Source organism: Astatotilapia calliptera, chromosome 2 (genome assembly GCF_900246225.1).
Source record: "Astatotilapia calliptera chromosome 2, fAstCal1.2, whole genome shotgun sequence".
NCBI lineage: Eukaryota > Metazoa > Chordata > Actinopteri > Cichliformes > Cichlidae > Astatotilapia > Astatotilapia calliptera.
This window is the reverse complement of record NC_039303.1, coordinates 73691-92435: the sequence shown is the minus strand read 5'-3', so window position 1 is coordinate 92435 and position 18745 is coordinate 73691. Positions and strand designations below refer to the sequence as shown.

Here is an 18745-nt window from a genome sequence, read left to right as displayed (position 1 = left end):
CAACTAAGTGTATTTGATTAGCATTACCCGGCTGCTACTTGCTCTTTAATCCCTGTGGAAGCAGTAGGGGTATGCCTCTGTTAAATAAATAATGTCACAGTGTTTCATGCCTTGTCCCGGGATTTATGTACGTATTAGAGCAGCGGTCCCCAACCTTTTTTGCGCCACGCACCGGTTTATGCCCGACAATATTTTCACGGACCGGCCTTTAAGGTGTCGCGGATAAATACAACAAAATAAAACTAGTACCGGTACCGAAAAAAAGAAAATTTATTCATAACACGCGTGAAAAGACCCAGGAAAACTGAGTAAATGATAAAAACGATAACAAAATAACGCTGAAAACCGATAAAAACCCTGAAAACCATACATTTCACACCTGAGCCTCAACTCTCGCGGCCCGGTACCAAACGACTCACGGACCGGTACCGGTCCGAGGCCCGGGGGTTGGGGACCGCTGTATTAGAGTATTCAGGATTTTAACTAACTGACGGTTTGCTTCTTTTAAAAACATGTACTCATTGGTTCTTCAAAAGTTAAACACTGTCTGTATATAACTTTAGCATTTTTTCCATTCAGTTTTGTTTTCAGTTCAGTATTTATGATGGTGTTAGCCTTGTTTTCAGAAAAAAAAACCAAGACACCATTTGACTACAATATTACATAAGCAAGCAAGCTAAGTCTGATCCACAAAGGAAAACATTCTGTGCGATACATGTTTTTATTAAACATTTGAACATAATACCACACAAACACTTGTAGAGGATATAAAGTCAGAGAGATACATGTTTTTAAAACGACAAGGAGCAGGCGCATCTAGTTCACGTAGAGCGGCTGCAAAACAACAACATACAAGCAGAGCTCAGCAGGCAGCACAACAAATTTTGGATCCTTCACTCTTAGTTAGCGGTGAGCACAGCACATGCCACGTCTGATGTGAAAGGGCCTTTATGCTGCGCAGTGTGACTCACAGCAATGGTCCTAGGTCTGCCCTGACTTTGTGTTAAAGTAATACTAAATTAATAATGGTATTTCTGACCATTTGTATAGGACAACTTTATCCTTTCAAACCTTACTCATGTCATATCTCATGTAGAGATCCTCCAACTTCAAACTGTGTTACCCTACCAGGACCTGAAGCTCAGTAAAGAACCCCACCGACAGCCAAACCCACCTGTTGTCTGATTGGGTTGTTAAATTTGTGATTGACATGACACTGACCAATCAGCTGAAAGGAAGAAAAACCGGGTCAAAATTCATACTTGCAAGTTGAAACTCACCCATAAGCAGGGAACTTGAGTCCAGAGTTTTATAGGTAGTTTTTTGCTTTGTATCTGTAAGCAGATCTTAACAAAAATAATTTGTAAATATGTTTTACAAACACAAATCATTTTTTACACACACACACACACACACACACACACACACACACACACACACACACACACACACTATTTTTCATCTACAAATACACAAACAGATGATTTTCAGATATTTTGGTGTGCAAGGTTACAAAACTCTCAACTCACAACTAGTTATGATTTACAAGTACAAAATATTTATGACCACAATTTGAGCCCACAGACTCCCACATATAAACTTGACACAGAGACAGGACTGAACTCAGACTTACAAACTTACATATGTGGCCTATACACCTTTTGAAAGTGTGAGATGAGAATGTGTGGTTTCGGATACATTTCCTCTTATTGTCCCCTGAAGCTTCGACACTTTTCTTCAACCTCACAAGTGAACAAATGCAAAGTAGCTCACAGTGCTCGAGAAATCCTCTTTTTTTTCTGTAAGTATTACAGTTTTTGCCCGTTGCTTGAACACATTTGGCAAAACGTCGCTCATTGTGCCAAAACTCTAAACACAAGTAAACACGACACAACACTGGGAAATATACCATACACATCTGTGCCAAAATGAAACTCCACTCCCAAAACCTAAACTCTGCTGTCAAAACCTAACATTCCTCTGTCAAAATGTAACTCTGTTGACAAAATGACACATACTTGCATCATATGCAAACACTTACAGATCAGGGGGAACACACTAGTCTTCTTTACATAAAACACTGCAGTCCTTGATTTCCATTGTGTATTCAGAAGGCACATTTACAGGAGACACATTTCCAAACAACCAAAAACGCAAATAGACCTACTCAATAGTGTACATCGCAGTACCATGAATTCAGATGAAGCAAAAAAAAAAAAACCACAACACAATAATACTGCAATAGAAAAAACACTATACTGTAAACACAAAAAACCATGACAAGTGTGCATAAGTGGGCTCATGGATCCCGCCGTCTGTTGGGGTCTGGCCACAGGACCTCATCAACATCGCAAGCTATGTCCTCTCCCGCTAGGCACCGGGGAAAATACCCTCTTGCATGCCGAAACCATCCATGGATCGCTGTCACCTCAATGTCGCCGCAGGCCTGTTCCAAGTATACCACCTCAAATTGATTGTGGTCGGTGAACCAGGCCTGGACCAGAGCAGCCCGATGGAAACTGACATTATCCCATATCACCACAAACCTGGGCTGATCTGGTCCGTTCTGTACAACTATGTTATGGAGAGCATCTAGAAATGTGAGTATGTGTTGGCTATTGTATGGACCTAGCATTGCATGATGGTGCAGAAGTCCTCGAAGGCATATGGCGGCACATAATGTGATGTTTCCCCCGCGCTGCCCTGGGACGTGCACAATTGCCCTGTGGCCAATCACATTACGACCCCGTCGTCTTGTTTTGCTCAGGTCGAATCCAGCTTCATCAATGAAAATGTATTCATGAGGCTGTGCAGCTCCATCTATGGCCATGATCCTCTGAAAAAAAGGGGAACATGTCACTGTACTACAGTGCTACACATACAGCACCCTCACCCCATCACACAGGTACCTGTGTAGCTCTCAGAATAGATCCATGTGGTACTGATATGGTACATATTCAGCTGCTACTGGACTTCACCAATACTCTATTGTAAATGTAAGGGACAGTTACACGTACCCGTACATATTCAGCTCGAAGTCCTTTGACCCTGTCACTGTTCCTCTCGAATGGGACTCTGTAGAGCTGCTTCATGGTGATGCTGTGTTTACCCAAGATGCGTCTGATGGTGGTGATGCTCACATGGTCTATGTTGCTGAACACTTGCCTGTCTGCAAGTATTGTCCGTCGTAGCTGGTGGAGACGGATGGCATTGTCTGCCCTCACTAGGTCCACAACGGCAAGTTCCTGCTGTTGTGTGAACAGGCGTTGCCGTCCACCCCCAGAAGGTCTTCGGGTCATTCTGGAGGAATACAACCACATATTGTCATCGGTTTGCTTATTTTTCATACAGTACTTTACTGTATGTACTGTGTCATCCACTGTACAACACTGTACTTCAATATGAGGAATCAGCCACTTTGGCTGCAAAAGGAGCATTAGCACCCCGTACACTTGATATGGTAATGTGATATACTGTAGAACAGTGCTATGGAACCATCTGAGTAGAGCAGAAGGTATGGAGGTGAAGACATACCTGTTTTCTAGTCGGAATGTTCGTATTACAGATGCCACTGTGAAGCGGCTTAGATGTGGGTGGACTCTCTGCCCAGCTTCCCTCATAGTCAGGCCATGGTTGATGACATGGTCCACCAAAGTTGCTCTTATTTCATCAGAAATATGGGTCCGTGCATGGCCTCTTCGGCCTCCTCCTCCTCTACCTCTTCCTCTACCTCTTCCTCTTCCTCTTCCTCTTCCTCTTGCTCTCCCTCCATCCATGCTTGCAAAGTTCTTGAAATGGCTACGCTGAGGGCTTTTTGTAGTTGGCTAATTGGTGTTCGGTTTTGCAAGTACGTGCCTTCAGGTGTATATTTGAGTGGTTGCAATTATCCGATGTGTTTTGTATTTTGGATACATGTGTTTTCCGAATGGCACCCTGAAATTTCATTTTGTGAGCGAAGTGTCTTATGTATGAAATAGAGTGTAGCATGCAGGACCATGTGTGTTGCATAAAGGAGTAGGAGTGTTGCATAATTGGTACTGGGGTGCAAAGCAGCGCTTTTGTTTAAGGTATGGGTACATGTGTTTGAGGTATGGTAACAAAAGCTTCACGTTGTGTTACTTTAGTCTGAGCATGGGTTTATAGTGTTCAAGCAACGGGCAAAAACTGTAAATGAGATATCTAATTTGAAATCATTTTTAATCTTTGAAATAAAGGGAACAATTTCTCACACGGTAATTCTTTCTAAAGTAATGTATTAGATTTTGGCACATGGACTGTATAATGTCTGTGTGTGAAAAGTAAATGCAGAAGTACCAAAAATCTGCATTCTTCTAAATGACGAGGAGGGTTGAAACGCTTAGTGGGGCAAACTGTGAGAAAAAAATAACTCTGCCATTCTTTAAGTGGTCAGAATAAAGGAAGTGATAACTTCTAACACACACCTATGTGTATTTTTACTAAATAGGCAGAAGGCAATTTCTGACATTTCCGCCAATGACCTGTTTGTGCTTTAGAAACACTCCTCATCGTGTGACTATTTGGGCAAGAAGAGAACATTAGCGCGAAGCTGCAGTACAATGACCTTACAACTGACTGTTTTCATTCTGCTTTTTACACCAGGTAAGTGCAGTTCTTTTTCAGTGTGAAAGACATGATGCAAATCTTCTGTTTGTAATGTGCGGTGTCTGAAAACTCCAATATATCTTAGCCATAGTTGTGTACTAATGTTTCTACAGGTAATTCCATTGATATTGTCCTGTAATGTTGAAACTTTTCTTATTTTCCTTTGTTTCACAGCCCTGATTCTGGCTGCTGACCTTCTTCCACCGATTTCTTTGACTGCTGTTGAACCTGGTGACAATGTTACTTTAGTGTGTAATGTCTCTGGGGTGGAAATGAAATATTTCTACTGGCATAAACAGCCTCTTGGACATATGGTCCAAACTGTTGCCAAAGTCATCCGTGGCCAAAGCACTATTTCTGAGGAATTCAAAGATTCTCGTTTCACAGTTATAAAAAAGGCATCTCAGTATTTTCTAACTGTCAGAAATGTCAGTAAAGAGGATGAAGCAACATATTTCTGTCACACTGGAACAAATTATTCTCCTAAATTCAGTGGAGGAACATTCTTGTTTGTGAATGGTAAAATATGTCAGTCTCACTGATCACCTTCAATTTTTAATTAACTAAAAATAGTTTATGTTATGAATTTGTCTGATTCACAGATCACAGTAACCAGAAATGTGTCTACGTGAAACAAAGTCCACAGAGGGCATTGGTTCTTCTGGGACACTCAGTGACACTAAATTGTTCGCTTCTCTCGAAGAACAAAGAAACTGCTGTCCAGTGTTCAGATGAACACACAGTGTACTGGTTGAGAGCTGGACCAGAAGGATTTGATTTAAACATCATTAACACTCACAGGAACAGCAGAACTGAAGATGTGAAGAGAAGTTGTGTCTTCAGCCTGTCCAAAACGATACAGAACTCCTCTGATGCTGGGACTTACTATTGTGCTGTGGTCACACGTGGAAAGATCCTGTTTGGTAATGGAACTCAAGTAGAGACACGTATGTAGTGAACATTGGTATTTAAATCAGAAACTAGCTTGCTTTTTTTTTTGAAAATTGTTTTACTCATTTCATCAGTAAATCAATATTTGTATCAATATCTTATAGGCTGATTTCGAATACACGAGCATAACTCCCAATAGTCTGTATAAAATAAATATGATAAATTTCCATAAAAATCAGGACCTGAATTAGAACCTGTTGTCCTTGCTCTTGGAATACTGCTGGCCTGCTGTGTTTCTGTGATTGCCTTTCTTCTTTTCTACATAAAACAAAGCAGCACAACAAAGGAGCACTGCAGAGGTAGGTTAATACATACACACACACAAAATACACACACACACCCATATATATATATATATATATATATATATATATATATATATATATATATATATATATATATATATATATATATATATATATATATATATATATATATATATATGGACTGCTCCACCTTCCCAACAGTTATAGAAAAGATCCTTAGCAAGTTACCTTGCCAACTTGGGTCAGCAAATTTCTCCTAACCCTAAGTAAGGAATCCACAAAGGACTTAGAAACAGTACATTTCACGTGTGTTTCATTACACGCTGAATACATCATTCCAGTTAAGCCAAAAGAACTTTATTGCCTTCTAAAAGCCTGTCAGTAAAATGTCACAAACAGGACAGGAGACAGGGTGCAACCCTAATCACCTGATTGCCCCGTGTGTATTTAAGTCCTCCTTCTTCCTGTGTTCAGGGTTGCATCGTCTGTGTTACCTGCCACCATGTTGTCACAGTCGTCACAGTCATAGTCATTGTTGTTTATAGTTGAGTTTAGCCACTGTCCTTGCTGTTTTGTCACGCCACCTTGTATCAGCCATAATAATGGCTCGCCTTTTGTATAAAGTTCACTTCCATCTCCTTGCCTGTGTCTGCTCCTGGATTCACCTCACTCACTCCACTCGGTCTGCCCTGCAGACAGTGACATCCAGGTCCCAACCACTAGATGCATTCTGTCTGTTTATAAGTGGCCCTTAATAAAACAGTGTCATGACAGCTGTAACCATATTCCTCATATGTAAACTCAAAAATTCAAAACTCCTTTACCTTTTCTCTTTATAGGGGAAATGCATGCCTCCAGTCATTTTGGACAGGACGTGTCAAATGTGGATCGAGCAGTTTTGGTAAATATACCTTTGGACATGCTGCAGTATGTCTTGTGGAGAGGGCATGCATAATATCATACTCACAGCATATAAGTTATATATTATAATCTTGTTTTGCCATTTTGTTAAATGTGTTCCAATATCATTATATAATAAACTGGAATAAAGTTACAAGGTAAACAGCAAAGTCTTAAATTAAATATGTAACTTATTAATAATTCTAATCTCAGTAATCTCATTTAAATTCATCCTGATTCTCCACCCATGAAATCTGAAATATGTGTCATTTCAGCCTATGAACTATTCATCGGTGCATTTCTCTGCAACAAGTGTAAAAAGAGGGAAGAAGAGGAGAGAGTCACTGCAAGACTATGTGTACACTGATGTTAAAGACCACCAGCAACGCTCTGTATAAGCCAAGGGCAGAAGCCAGATGCTCTGACCTTTTTAACTTTTGCTAACAAAAGTTTAATATTTGGAGACCATTCCCCAATGCAAATACTTTTTTATTATCTAAAGACTCCGATCAGCTCAAGTGGGAGAGAACGTCTTCTTAAGTTCCATGTATATATCAATATATGCCTATGCTTAGGGTCACATGGGGGATGGAGGTTATTTCAGCTGTCATAAGGTGAGAGGAAGAGCACATCTTGGACAGATCACCAATCAGTCATGGTAAATGGTAAATGGCCTGCATTTGTATAGCGCTTTACTCAGTCCCTAAGGACCCCAAAGCGCTTTACACTACATTCAGTCATTCACCCATTCACACACTGGTGATGGCAGCTACATTGTAGCCACAGCTGCCATGGGGTACACTGACAGAGGCGAGGCGACAGAGCGCTACACGTCCACATTCACACCAACCAACTCAATTACAGGATGTCTTTTGCCTTTGACTTTAAAAAGGTGCAAAACAACAGACATTTGTTGTGGACAAGAGTTTGGCAAATGTTTTTTTATTTACATAAGTGGAGACATTTTTACAATATGAATAAATTCTGTATGATAAAGACTGGTCCAGATTTGTACAATAAATCATACAATAAGCTCACTGCTGCAGTTTTTTGTCTTGATACAGATTGTAATGTAAGGTTCTTAAAACCACTGATCGTTTTTAATGTTGAAATCTGTAAACGTCTCTGATATACGGTTACTCTGGATAAAGTGCCTTTACGTGTAGAAAAACTGCAGGTGGGATATAAAGTTGCATTTACTCAGCATAATAACCATGACCACAAAAATAGAATAGAAATATTCATTTATTTTATTTAAATCAAATAAAATTTGTAACTTTGTTGTAAAAAAATTAAGAAATGTGGGAAAGGGGAGCACTGGAAACTATGTATATTACGTAGCTGGGCATCTCATCACGTGTATTGTTTTAATTGGTTTTTTGAAGTATTTGGAGGATTTTTTTTCTTTACAGCAGGTTGAAAGGAGATGGCATGAGATGAGAGAACAACAAATACCACTCATGGCCAGATTAGACAAGAATGTTGAATTTCTGGCTGAATGGAAGAATGAGATTCATTGAGTATACAATACTGAGTACTACAGCTTATAGGCATTAAAGATAAGCCAACATCAACAAGGTGATCACATACCAAGTGATGCTAAACAGGTTTGCTAATTCAGTGATCCAGCCCTAAAGTCTTGCAAGTCATGTTGATCTTCTGCATCTTCACTGCTTTTGCACCTTTTAATGCACCTCTGTTAGCTTTCATCATGGTAAAGACAGCAGCAGAAAACAACCACGTGTCCTTATTCTGGGAAAAAGATAAATAAAAATATTAGCAATATTGAATGCTAAACACCAATACATTTTGATTATTTTACAGAGATAACCCAAGCTTTACCTGTTGATTTTTCTGAGCGCTGAATCTTTTCTGTGGAACAGCACCTTGTTTATGGAATATATCGATAAATATTAATAGAAATGCAAAACTTTGTACTTTAATTATTTTTAGCTAAAACACTGTGGTAAACTTTAATTGCCTGAGAAATGATCACTAAGGTTTTTCTTGATGAGGACAGCTATAACGTTTTGTTTAAATTCGATGGGATAGCTATGATTAACTTATATTACCTTCACAATTATCCCTGCTGTTTTTCTTTGACATGCGAATCAGGACAGCTATAACAATCAGACATATAGTCAAGACAGCACACAGCAGAAGAATAACTGTACTGGCACCCTGTGACCACGTACAGTCTCCTGGAACAATAACAAAAGAAGAAATACAGTAACAGATGAGTAAAAGTCAACCTACTGATTAGATTCCTATAAATGTGAAATTTTACACCCAAATACTAATTATGGTCTATACACTTACATTTTTAAATATTCAAATGAACAGATCATGGTACACCTACCTTGAATATTCACTTTAGTTCCATTTCCAAATAATATCTCCCCACATATGTCCACAGCACAGTAGTAAGTCCCAGCATCAGAGGAGCTGACGTTCTTAGAGAAGCGATAAACACATCTCTTCTGAGTCTCAGATCGATTCTCACATTCATCATGTGTATTTCCATGAGTATAAATGATGTTTGGATGAGATTTATTTGATCCGGCTCTGAACCAAAAGACACTAAGATCTTCTGAACATGTTGCTTTGTCAAAGACAGAGATGATCGAACATTGCAGAGTCACTGATTCTCCTGGATGGAGTGGGTCTAATACTGGAGGCCACTGAACAACAGTATAGTTTGATGTCATCTGAGTATTTCCTGTGTATTACAAAAGATACAGAGATGCTTTAAAGCTTATAGTAGAAACTTTAAAGTTTGTAAAAGTAGCTCAGTCTTACCTTTTACTGACAAATACGTCTCACTCCACTGAATGGGATACATCCACTCAGCTATTCCACAGTGATAGATTCCCTCATCCTCTTGGACTGTCTTCAGAACGGTCAGGTTGCAAACATTATTAGCATTTTCCACATTAAATCTCTTTCTAGAAAATTCAGGACTATATTCAGGTGGTGCTGATTTTGACAATGTCACAATTAATTTAAGACCATCTCCAGCACTCTGCTTGTACCAGTGGACTGTTATACTGCCGAATTCTTTAATGGGCAAAGCACATGTTAATGTTGCTGCTTCACCGAGCTGAACGGTTTTTACTGGGACCAGAGAATCTGAAGAAAAAGAAAAACAAATAGAAAAAGTGTTACAAGAAAAAAAAGAAACATTTAAATGATAATTGTATTAATTGTAATTTTAGTATGTAGAGTTTCAACAAAGAAAATTATTAGTGGAAATAAAAAAGCGCTTAAATTCTCTATAAAAGTTAAGAAAATTATTATAGAGAATAATGAAAAACCACTTACACCCTCGATGAAGAAAACTCAGTGTAATCCATACCATGATCATCTTGGCAATGTCTTTTGCTAGAGGCGTTCTTCATATTTCAGCTAGAAGAGGAGGTGGGATTGTTTTAGACTAACCTGTAAAATGCTGCTGATTGGTTATCAAACAGGTCATTTCAGAAGTCGTCTTCCTGTCACATTAGTCCGATCCTTCATTTTGTAAAACATCACTTGTCTTTTAGCTTTCATCACAGTTATCCAAGTTGTTTACTTTTTTCGTTTGATGGTTGTTTTGAATGTTTTTGTGTACAAGTTGTGTTCTGACTGATTGGTCTTCTGGTCTTTTGACTTGAACACTGGTAGCTTTGTTTTTTCATATGTACTTCATTCTGCTTATGTCGTGCCTCAAGGCACGTCATGCTGTAGGTTACAGAACCTACAGTATTTGGAGGAAAAGCTCAACAAATGACCCCCTATAATTAACCACTTTGAGTTGGTGAGAAGGATAAACTAAGTTTTAACAGGAACAAACCTCTGTCAGAACCAGGTTTAGGTAGTGGCAATCTACCATGACCGTTTCTGTGCTATGTTGAATTCTTTAACCAGACTGAAACACTTCAAATAAGTCAATTATCTGCTAATGATCATTTGAAATGGTTTCTCAGCGGCTTCTTCTCTGACTCCACCTTATGGTAGAGCTGCTCTTCCAAGTTTATTCTCTCCCACACCTGCAAGTTATTATCCATGTTGAGACTGCTACCTTAAGGACCAGCTGTGCCAGTGATTCTCTGCCAGACCATTCTGTCCATTTTAATAATTCTTGGATCTGCACCCCACTCGCTCATCAGAAGCTCATCAGCTGTGTGGACTTTCACTGGTGGCTTTGCACCTTGTGCTGACCTCCATCTCTGTCAGTACATAGACGTCAACCCAAGAACAGATTCAAAACAGAGGAAACAGCAATATAGGTTTTCACAAGCTTAATTGCTAAACACAGGACTAAACAGTGACATGAGGGAGAGAAGCTTGGCGGAGAGTCAGAAACTGTAAACAAAGGTTTGTTTCTACATGAGCTTTGATCATTCTCTGTAAGATTAAGCTCAGCTATTGAACGGCGTATATTTTAAAGTAAAGGCTTTAAAACCAAGTTAGTACAAACGTCACTAATGTCACATGACTTTGCCGACATGTGGCCAACAGGAATGTTTTCATGTTCTTCGTTATTAAACATTTGCACATAAATAAGTGACATAATATTCAGTACTTACTTAAAGTTTACTCTTCGGGCGCCCCTCATCCGCCGTTTTTTTTCGGTAAAATTATCCACACCCATCACCGCCCTATGCATTCTGGGATATGTTGGGCCATGAAGTCTACACCGCCACGTCCTTGAAATTCAGGGAAATGAAGGACGCATTTGAGGCAGCCTTCGAATTGGGACAGCCTTCGTCGCGTCGCTGTGACGTAATCGGCCTTAAAATGCGGCCTTTAAGGCTGCAGACGCTGAATTGGGATACATCTGCTTGTTTCTTGAGAATGTGGAATATAATTTTCAGTCATCATACTGGTTATGTGAAATAGGCATTAACTCTATCAATTATACTGGGGTTTTCTTGGTTGATTGTTTTATTTCACTTTATGAAAAACAATCACAATTGTGATACATGGAAACTTTAGCATTGCTATGATTTTGCTTTCAACCAAGCATGTACAAAGAGGCCTTTCTTCCTCTTATACTTCCTCTCTCTTCCTTTTCTCTCTCTTTCTGTAATATCAAGTAACAGCTACCACTGTTTTATCAAAAAGCAATAGGTGTGAAAAGGTTAGACGCATCCTCACACCTTTTTCTCCCTCATGAGCTGACCGTTTCACACTTTCATGTTTTTTGTGTTTGTTTGTAGTTACAGAGAGAACTATCAACAAAGAGAAGGTAAAGTGCAAATCATTAACCAACCACACACTGGAGATTTTAGTAAAAATGCTATGATGGGAAATCTCATGAACCGTTGATACTTGAACTGTTCCAGAAAGTCATGGGGATAATCGAGATGTTTTCTGGTAAAATGTGAGATCAGCCTTTGTGTTCTTTTTGATTAGCACTTTTTTTTCCCACCTTGGAGCCCTACATAGACTCAATATTTTCCAGGTCTCTTTCTTATTATTAAATGATGGTCACTGATGTTAACTGAAGAATGTAGTTCTCTAGATGTTGTGCCTGCAGATCTAGATGTTGTTATTGGCTCAGAACAATATCTCATTTCTTATTTTTGTGGCCCAGATTCATACTGCAGAGATCTCTCAATGATTCCCTTTGATTTTGACCTTGGTGGCAATGTTGCTTTTGACTGAAATGTAATTTACAAGATAGAAAAGTGAATTCTTACCCGTTTTGCTTACTGCTAATAATAATAATAATAATAATAATAATAATAATAATAATAATAATAATAATAATACATTTTATTTAAATAGCGCCTTTCAAAGCACCCAAGGACACTGTACAACAGATAAAAACTGGAAATATACACAATGGTAAAAATAGAAGATAAAAGTTAAAACATACAGAAATTTAAGAATAGGCAATTTTAAACAGATGAGTTTTGAGGGTGGACTTAAAAAGAGAGAATGAACTAATATTTCTGAGGTCCGGGGGTAGGGAATTCCAAAGTCGAGGGGCAGAGCAGCTAAAGGCCCTCCCTCCCATTGTGATCAGACGAGCAGAGGGAACAGAGAGAGAAAGAGAAGATGAAGATCTGAGGCAGCGGGATGGGAGCTTCATCTGTAATAAGTCAGAGAGGTACGGTGGAGAGAGAGAATGAATAGCCTTGAATGTATACAGAATTATTTTAAAATGGATGCGAAATTTGACCGGGAGCCAGTGAAGTTGCTTCAGGATTGGGGAGATGTGGTGGGTAGAAGAAGTCCTAGTAATAATACGGGCAGCAGAGTTTAAATTTGATAAAAGAGGATGAATCAGCATACATTTTTCTAATGAACCCTGAAACAAGACGCATGAAATGAAAGTCTGCAAAATGTGTCACTTCTGCTGGAAGACTGAAAAGCATTCACTTGTCCACATGTCTATTAGCTAATTATAGGCCTGTTTCCAAGCTTCCTTTACTTTCCAAGGTTTTAGAGAAAATGACATTAAAGTGTGGTTGGCTTTAAACTTTTTAAATTTTAATGAAAAGAAAACAGAGGTGTTGTGTTTGGACCCAGTTGTCCCGGTGAGTCGTCCTCTGTTGATTTGGGACCCTTGGAAGTTTATTTTAAACCTGTTATTACTGACCTTGGTTTTAAGTTGGACAGACAAGTTAGAGCAGTGGTGAAGTCCAGTTTTTAACCTTTAAGGTGACTGGCAAAAGTGAAGTCTTTTCTTTCTAACCAGCACCTTCAAAAAGTGATCCATGCTTTTATTTCTTCCCGTCTGGACTACTGTAACGCACTTTATGTGTGGGCCAGTCAGTCGCTGCTCTCACGTCTGCTGTTGGTTCAAAATGTCACTGCTCACCCTGTCGGTCTCTTAGGTCAGCTGACCAGCTGCTCCTGGAAGTACCAAGATCCAGGAGGAAGCTCCGAGGGGACAGGGCCTTTTCTATCGTGGCTCCTAAATTATGGAATAACCTGTCCTTGCACGTTAGAGAGGCGCCTTCACTGTCCACTTTTAAAACACGTCTTAAAACTAGTTTTTATTCGTTGGCTTTTGACCCCAGTGAGACTTAGTTTCTCTTGTAATTATATTAATTATTTAAATGCCTTATAAGCTTATATTTTATATATTTTTCTTTTATTTGGCTTTTATTTATATCTTATGTAATTTTATTATGTAGCTTAAATGTACATAACTTTGTGTCAGCTGTGGCTCTTTTAAAGTGCTTTATAAATAAAGGTGATGATGATGATGATGATGATGATGATGATGATGATGATGATGATGATGATGATGATGTGAGACAAAATTAATTTACACTTGCAGGTACAGGAATTATGTGGAATGATGAAAGCTGTGTCTCTAGTCTGTACAAAACTATGGATGGGAATTACATGTGAAATCCTGTTTTGTGAACAAACTAAAGTGGAAAAAATTGCATTTATTTTTGTATTTTCCCTTCTTAGCAAGGCAAAACACAACTTTGTCAAACTTCTCTAAAGGTTAGATCTTTGACTAAAAGTAGTAAAGCTAATACAAATCACTACTTTTAATTTTATCAACACATTATCATTAAATTCCCTATTAATAGCACACTATTTCTAGCATAGTATGCATGTTAGCCATGTGATAGACTGACAACCTATCCAGGGTGGTCATCTATTAAAGCCTATTTATAGAATAATTTCACAAACAAATTTCTCTTTTAAGCATTATATTTATTCAAGTTGCAGAATTTTAGCACAGTTGATACATTACAGAACTGAAATTACATTTCTGCTTTTGACTTTTGCACACAGTTCATGCAACAGCATTCATGCATCAATGCAGTGTGTGCAGATAATTCAATCTAAATACAAATAAGCATGCTGATATAACATATACTGTATTGAATACTAAAAGAGATAAGAAGCCCATTATTAAAAAGCAAACATCAGCTCGATTATTGCATACCGGGAGATACTCAATAGGCTAGCTAATTCACTAATCCAGCCCCAAAGCCTTACAAGCCATGTAGAGTCGCTGCCTTTTCGACATTTTTCCATCTTTTAATGCACCTCTCTCAGCTTTCATCAGGGTAAAGACAGCAGCAGAAAACATCCATGTGTCCTTATTCTAGGAAAATCAATCAAAGAAAAATATGGGAAATGTTAAAACCTAAACACAATTAGGCTTTTTAAATTAGGACAGCCCTAGTTTTAAGTACTTTACCTGTTGTCTTCTCTGATCACTAAAGTTTTCCTGCAGAACAGCAACTTAATTGCAGAATAATACAGATAACAATGAATTCAAATTAAAAACATTTTACTTAAATTGATTGATGAGATTGCTATGATTAACTTTAATTACCTTCACAGTTATCCATGCTGTTTTTCTTTGATGTGCAAATAAGGACAGCTATAACAATCAGACATATCGCCAGTAAAGCACACAGTAGAAAAATAACTGTGCTGGCGCTCTTTGACCATGAGTAGTCTCCTGGAACGACAAAGAAAAAAACAAAACATGTGTTTGTTAGTTTATAATTTTTTTCCCTTTTTGAAGTAATGGAAAGCAGAATGATACAATTTTCCCTTTAGAGTGGATGCAAAATTAAATAAGTTTAATGTCATCTCCTAATGAGATTGCTGTGAAATAGAAAATACTTGTTTTACACCAAAATGCTGCTAAATTCAGCTGAAATTTACAAATTTTAAACTTAAATATTCTAATTTTCAAATTACAAGATGAGTGGTACAGGTACCGTGAATATCCAGTTTAGTTCCATTTCCAAATAATATCTCTCCACATGTGGCCACAGCACAGTAGTAAGTCCCAGCATCGGAGGAGCTGACGTTCTTAGAGAAGTGATAAACACATGTCCTCTGAGTATCAGATCTTTTCTCACATTCATTATGTGTATTAGCGTAAATGACTGGATGAGATTCATGAGATCTGTCTCTGAACCAAAGAACTCTGAGACCTCCTGGACACGTCTTGTTGACAGAGTGAGAGACTGAACACTGGAACGTCACTGTGTCTCCTGGATGGATTGGATTTGATCCTGTCAGCTGTTGAACAACTACTGATGCTTTCTGATTGTTTCCTGTGTAATAAAAATGCAAAGACATTGTGCTGTCATAGTAGCTGAAAAATATTGTAAATGAGTGTTACGTTCCCCTAAAAAGGTTCAGGGGATGAGGGGGATGTAACAAAATGTGTCCAGGTCGAAAAAAGGAGACAGAGAGGCAAAAGAGCTTTTTTAAAGCTTATATTAAGGATGTACACTTACCTTTTACAAACAAATATGTGCCACTCCAGTTAGTCCTAATCCACTCTGTGAGCCCACAGTGATAGATTCCCTCGTCCTCTTGGACGGTCTTCAAAATAGTCACATTGCTGAAATTGTTATCATTATGTTCCTCAAATCTTGATTTAGAAAATGCAGGACCATATTGCGCTGGTGTAGATTTAAACGATGTCATAATTAACTTTAGGGTATCCCCGTGATTCTGCTTGTACCAGTGGACTTCTCCACTCTGGAGCCCTTTGGGCAAAGCACATGTTAAGGTCACTGGTTCACCAAGTTGAACTGTTTTCACTGGAACCAGAGAATCTGAGGTAAAATAAATAAAATTAAAAAAACATTAAAAAGCATTATGTACATGTAAAAGTCATCTCACAGATTGTTTATTCTAATAGTCCTCTATTGGTTAGCGTGTACAAGCGAAGACAATTATTAGAGAGAATAATTTAAAAAAGCACTTACATCCTCGATGAAGAAAAATCAGTGTAATCCATACCGTGATCATCTTGACAGTGTCTTTTGTTAAGGATGTTATTCATATTTTAGTGAGTGAAGGAGGTGGGATGGCCATACCGTTGGTGTAAAATGCATCTGATTGGTTATCAGATTCAAAGCACACTTCCTGTCCTTGGCTTAATGAAACAAGGCTGTCATTCATCTCTCATTGCAGCTGTCCACATTAATTACTGTTTGTTTTTTTCGTTGGAAGGCCGGTTTGTGTATGAGTTCTATTCTGAATTCCAGTCTTTCAACTTAAAAGAACTACTGCTGTTTGCGATATGTACTTTACTGCAAGAAACGTATTACATTGTGCATCTTAGAGGAACACTATACATATGAAGGGGCACAAAATAAATTTTTCCTTGCAAGAAGTATAGATCAGGCTGACCGAATGTTGCCTTTAAAAGTGGTTTTGCACCTGTAAAAACCAGAATTAGTCTATTTTCTTAACAGATATCAAAGTATATCGTGTGAAAAGAAAAACAAAATCGCACATAATCACAGAGGAAGAATCAGAATAATGCTGATCTTAAACTACACGATTTAAGCTAAAAATGTACTCACTCACATAAACAACAACAGTTGTACTGCAAAGTAATTCTGGCAGACTTTGTATAACAACAGAGCTGTGTAAGGAAGAGAGAAAGCTGTGCTGGTTGGTGGGTTCTTAGAGGAGTGGAATGAAGACAGGCAAGCTTTTTACCAGAGAGCGTAGAAAGTGGAGAACTAACCATCACACTAAAAAGTGCAAGAGAAAAATCTGACACATGGGAACCTTTATGATCCAATTTGAATTGGGTCATAAAGGTTGTAACTAGGGATGGGTATCGTTTAGGTTTTATCCGATACCGGTGCCAAACCGGTACTTTTGAAACGGTGCCGGTGCTTAAACGGTGCTCAAACCGGTGCTTAAAGAATGGAGAACACAAACTTTGTCCAAAAACCTCTCATGTTCAGCTGGTTTTTTTGTAAAAAGATAACAATGTTAGCCTTTTCTGCAGCTATGGGGCATATATGGTATCACTCTTGGCTGGAAGCAGTGCTTAAACAATGGAAAAAACACAAACTTTGTCCAAAAACCTCTCGTGTTTAGCTGTTTTCCACTTTTTCTTTGGTCATTTTAGCCTTTTTGGCCAGGGTGAAGGGAGTATCTGCCATCAAACAAGAAGACAGCCGCATGTAGCTATGATGGTGTTTGGTAGTTCACCTTACATGCATTAATTTAATAACGTGGTTAGCCTACTCAACGTAAATTATACACGAACAACATTAAACTACTCACGCAGAGAAGAACGGCTGCTGCTTTCATCAGATTTGAGGTGTTACCTCCTTTGACAGTATCAGCTTAAAGCACTTGTTGCAGGCTGCTGAGTTTGCATCTTTTGCTGTGAAGTACATCCAGACTTTTGACCGCTTCGCCTTGGGCATTTTTAATCTGTAGCTCTGCTCTAAAAGAACGTATGTACCTGGACCCGCCTACTATCCTCGGAAACGTAAAATGATTGGCTGGAATCCAAAATGTATCACATCTCAGGTAAAAAAAAACACCTAAATAAAGCACCAAAATGTGCGCTGCTGTTTGGTCTGGTTACTACCGTTTATGTCAGAACCGGTGCCATCATGGCACCGGATACCGGTACCCATCCCTAGTTGTAACACATATAAGGCATGAATGCTATTTAGTAAGCTTAAATATTGCTGGGACTCGATGACTTCATCTTGGGTGTATACTTTGTTTGTACTGCCAGGTCTACGCCCAAACAGACAAGACATGAAAATTGTGAGAAATGAGGTTGGACTAGAAGTAACTGACTTTAGTAACGAAATGTGAAAAGCAAAGTGTTTAGGACAATAAAGGAAAATAAAGCAAGAGAAGAGTTTCTCAGAATTTGTCACCAAAATATTAATCTTGAAAAAAAAAAACGGTTTTGTGGTCTAATGGCAGAAAGTGGTGAGAGTAAGTTCACAATTTTTTCTCCTTTTTTTCAGCGTGTGGGGGGGAAATGGGTCTAAAACATCGATACTGCTTCTTACTAATAGATATAAAGCAAATATTAGAGCAATACTGAATAAAACAACTCTTTTTCCTGTCCTGTTTAATCCATTGATTAGTGGCTTAATTGATTATGTAGCTTAGGAAGCTGTGCAGCTAACAGGTCACACAACATACCAGGCTACCAGAGCAAGTGACTCCGGTAAGGCCAGCGGGAGAGGACTGTGTGTGTATACAAACAACAGAAGGTGCACACACACTAAGATTACCAACAC

The 18745-nt window shown here is 38.5% G+C and overlaps 3 protein-coding genes and 1 long non-coding RNA gene across 5 annotated transcripts; 1 reads left to right on the top strand and 3 right to left on the bottom strand.

The window, feature by feature from the left end:
* Window positions 1-816: 816 nt before the first annotated feature.
* Window positions 817-3613, bottom strand: LOC113009248 (uncharacterized). The gene is made up of 4 exons (XM_026147451.1): window positions 3535-3613; window positions 3018-3300; window positions 2429-2836; window positions 817-834 (listed from the first exon to the last, which is right to left on the bottom strand). The coding sequence occupies exons 2-4, from the start codon at window positions 3297-3299 to the stop codon at window positions 817-819; spliced, it is 708 nt and encodes a 235-aa protein (XP_026003236.1). The 5' UTR covers window position 3300; window positions 3535-3613.
* Window positions 3614-5700: 2087 nt separating this feature from the next.
* Window positions 5701-7205, top strand: LOC113028524 (uncharacterized). Its single transcript, XR_003273245.1, has 3 exons — window positions 5701-5873; window positions 6680-6741; window positions 7016-7205. It is a non-coding gene; the product is annotated as an uncharacterized LOC113028524 (long non-coding RNA).
* A 1152-nt stretch (window positions 7206-8357) lies between these two features.
* Window positions 8358-10104, bottom strand: LOC113009232 (uncharacterized). The gene is made up of 6 exons (XM_026147434.1): window positions 10062-10104; window positions 9540-9869; window positions 9100-9459; window positions 8813-8941; window positions 8583-8626; window positions 8358-8492 (listed from the first exon to the last, which is right to left on the bottom strand). The coding sequence occupies exons 1-6, from the start codon at window positions 10102-10104 to the stop codon at window positions 8358-8360; spliced, it is 1041 nt and encodes a 346-aa protein (XP_026003219.1).
* Window positions 10105-14541: 4437 nt separating this feature from the next.
* LOC113028507 (signal-regulatory protein beta-2-like) lies at window positions 14542-16508 on the bottom strand. Of its 2 annotated transcripts, XM_026178842.1 has the most exons (6): window positions 16439-16508; window positions 15962-16285; window positions 15434-15775; window positions 15040-15168; window positions 14902-14945; window positions 14542-14805 (listed from the first exon to the last, which is right to left on the bottom strand). In XM_026178842.1, the coding sequence occupies exons 1-6, from the start codon at window positions 16479-16481 to the stop codon at window positions 14674-14676; spliced, it is 1014 nt and encodes a 337-aa protein (XP_026034627.1). In that variant the 5' UTR covers window positions 16482-16508; the 3' UTR covers window positions 14542-14673. The 2 variants fall into 2 exon arrangements, with proteins under 2 accessions (XP_026034627.1, XP_026034617.1); XM_026178832.1 differs by lacking the exon at window positions 14902-14945 and having other exon boundaries at window positions 14748-14805; window positions 16439-16483.
* Between the last annotated feature and the right edge of the window lie 2237 nt (window positions 16509-18745).

Coding starts and splice junctions, on each gene's coding strand:
- LOC113028507 (XM_026178842.1), bottom strand. CDS start 16,481: ATGATCACGGTATGGATTACACTGATTTTTCTTCATCGAGGAT. Junction 15,169..15,433: donor AACTAAACTGGATATTCACG/GTACCTGTACCA, acceptor TTGTCGTTCCAG/GAGACTACTCATGGTCAAAG. Junction 14,946..15,039: donor CAGCATGGATAACTGTGAAG/GTAATTAAAGTT, acceptor TCTGCAATTAAG/TTGCTGTTCTGCAGGAAAAC.
- LOC113009248 (XM_026147451.1), bottom strand. CDS start 3,299: ATGACCCGAAGACCTTCTGGGGGTGGACGGCAACGCCTGTTCACACAA. Junction 2,837..3,017: donor TTCGAGCTGAATATGTACGG/GTACGTGTAACT, acceptor CCTTTTTTTCAG/AGGATCATGGCCATAGATGG.
- LOC113009232 (XM_026147434.1), bottom strand. CDS start 10,104: ATGATCATGGTATGGATTACACTGAGTTTTCTTCATCGAGGGT. Junction 8,942..9,099: donor AACTAAAGTGAATATTCAAG/GTAGGTGTACCA, acceptor TTATTGTTCCAG/GAGACTGTACGTGGTCACAG. Junction 8,493..8,582: donor GCGCTCAGAAAAATCAACAG/GTAAAGCTTGGG, acceptor TCTTTTTCCCAG/AATAAGGACACGTGGTTGTT.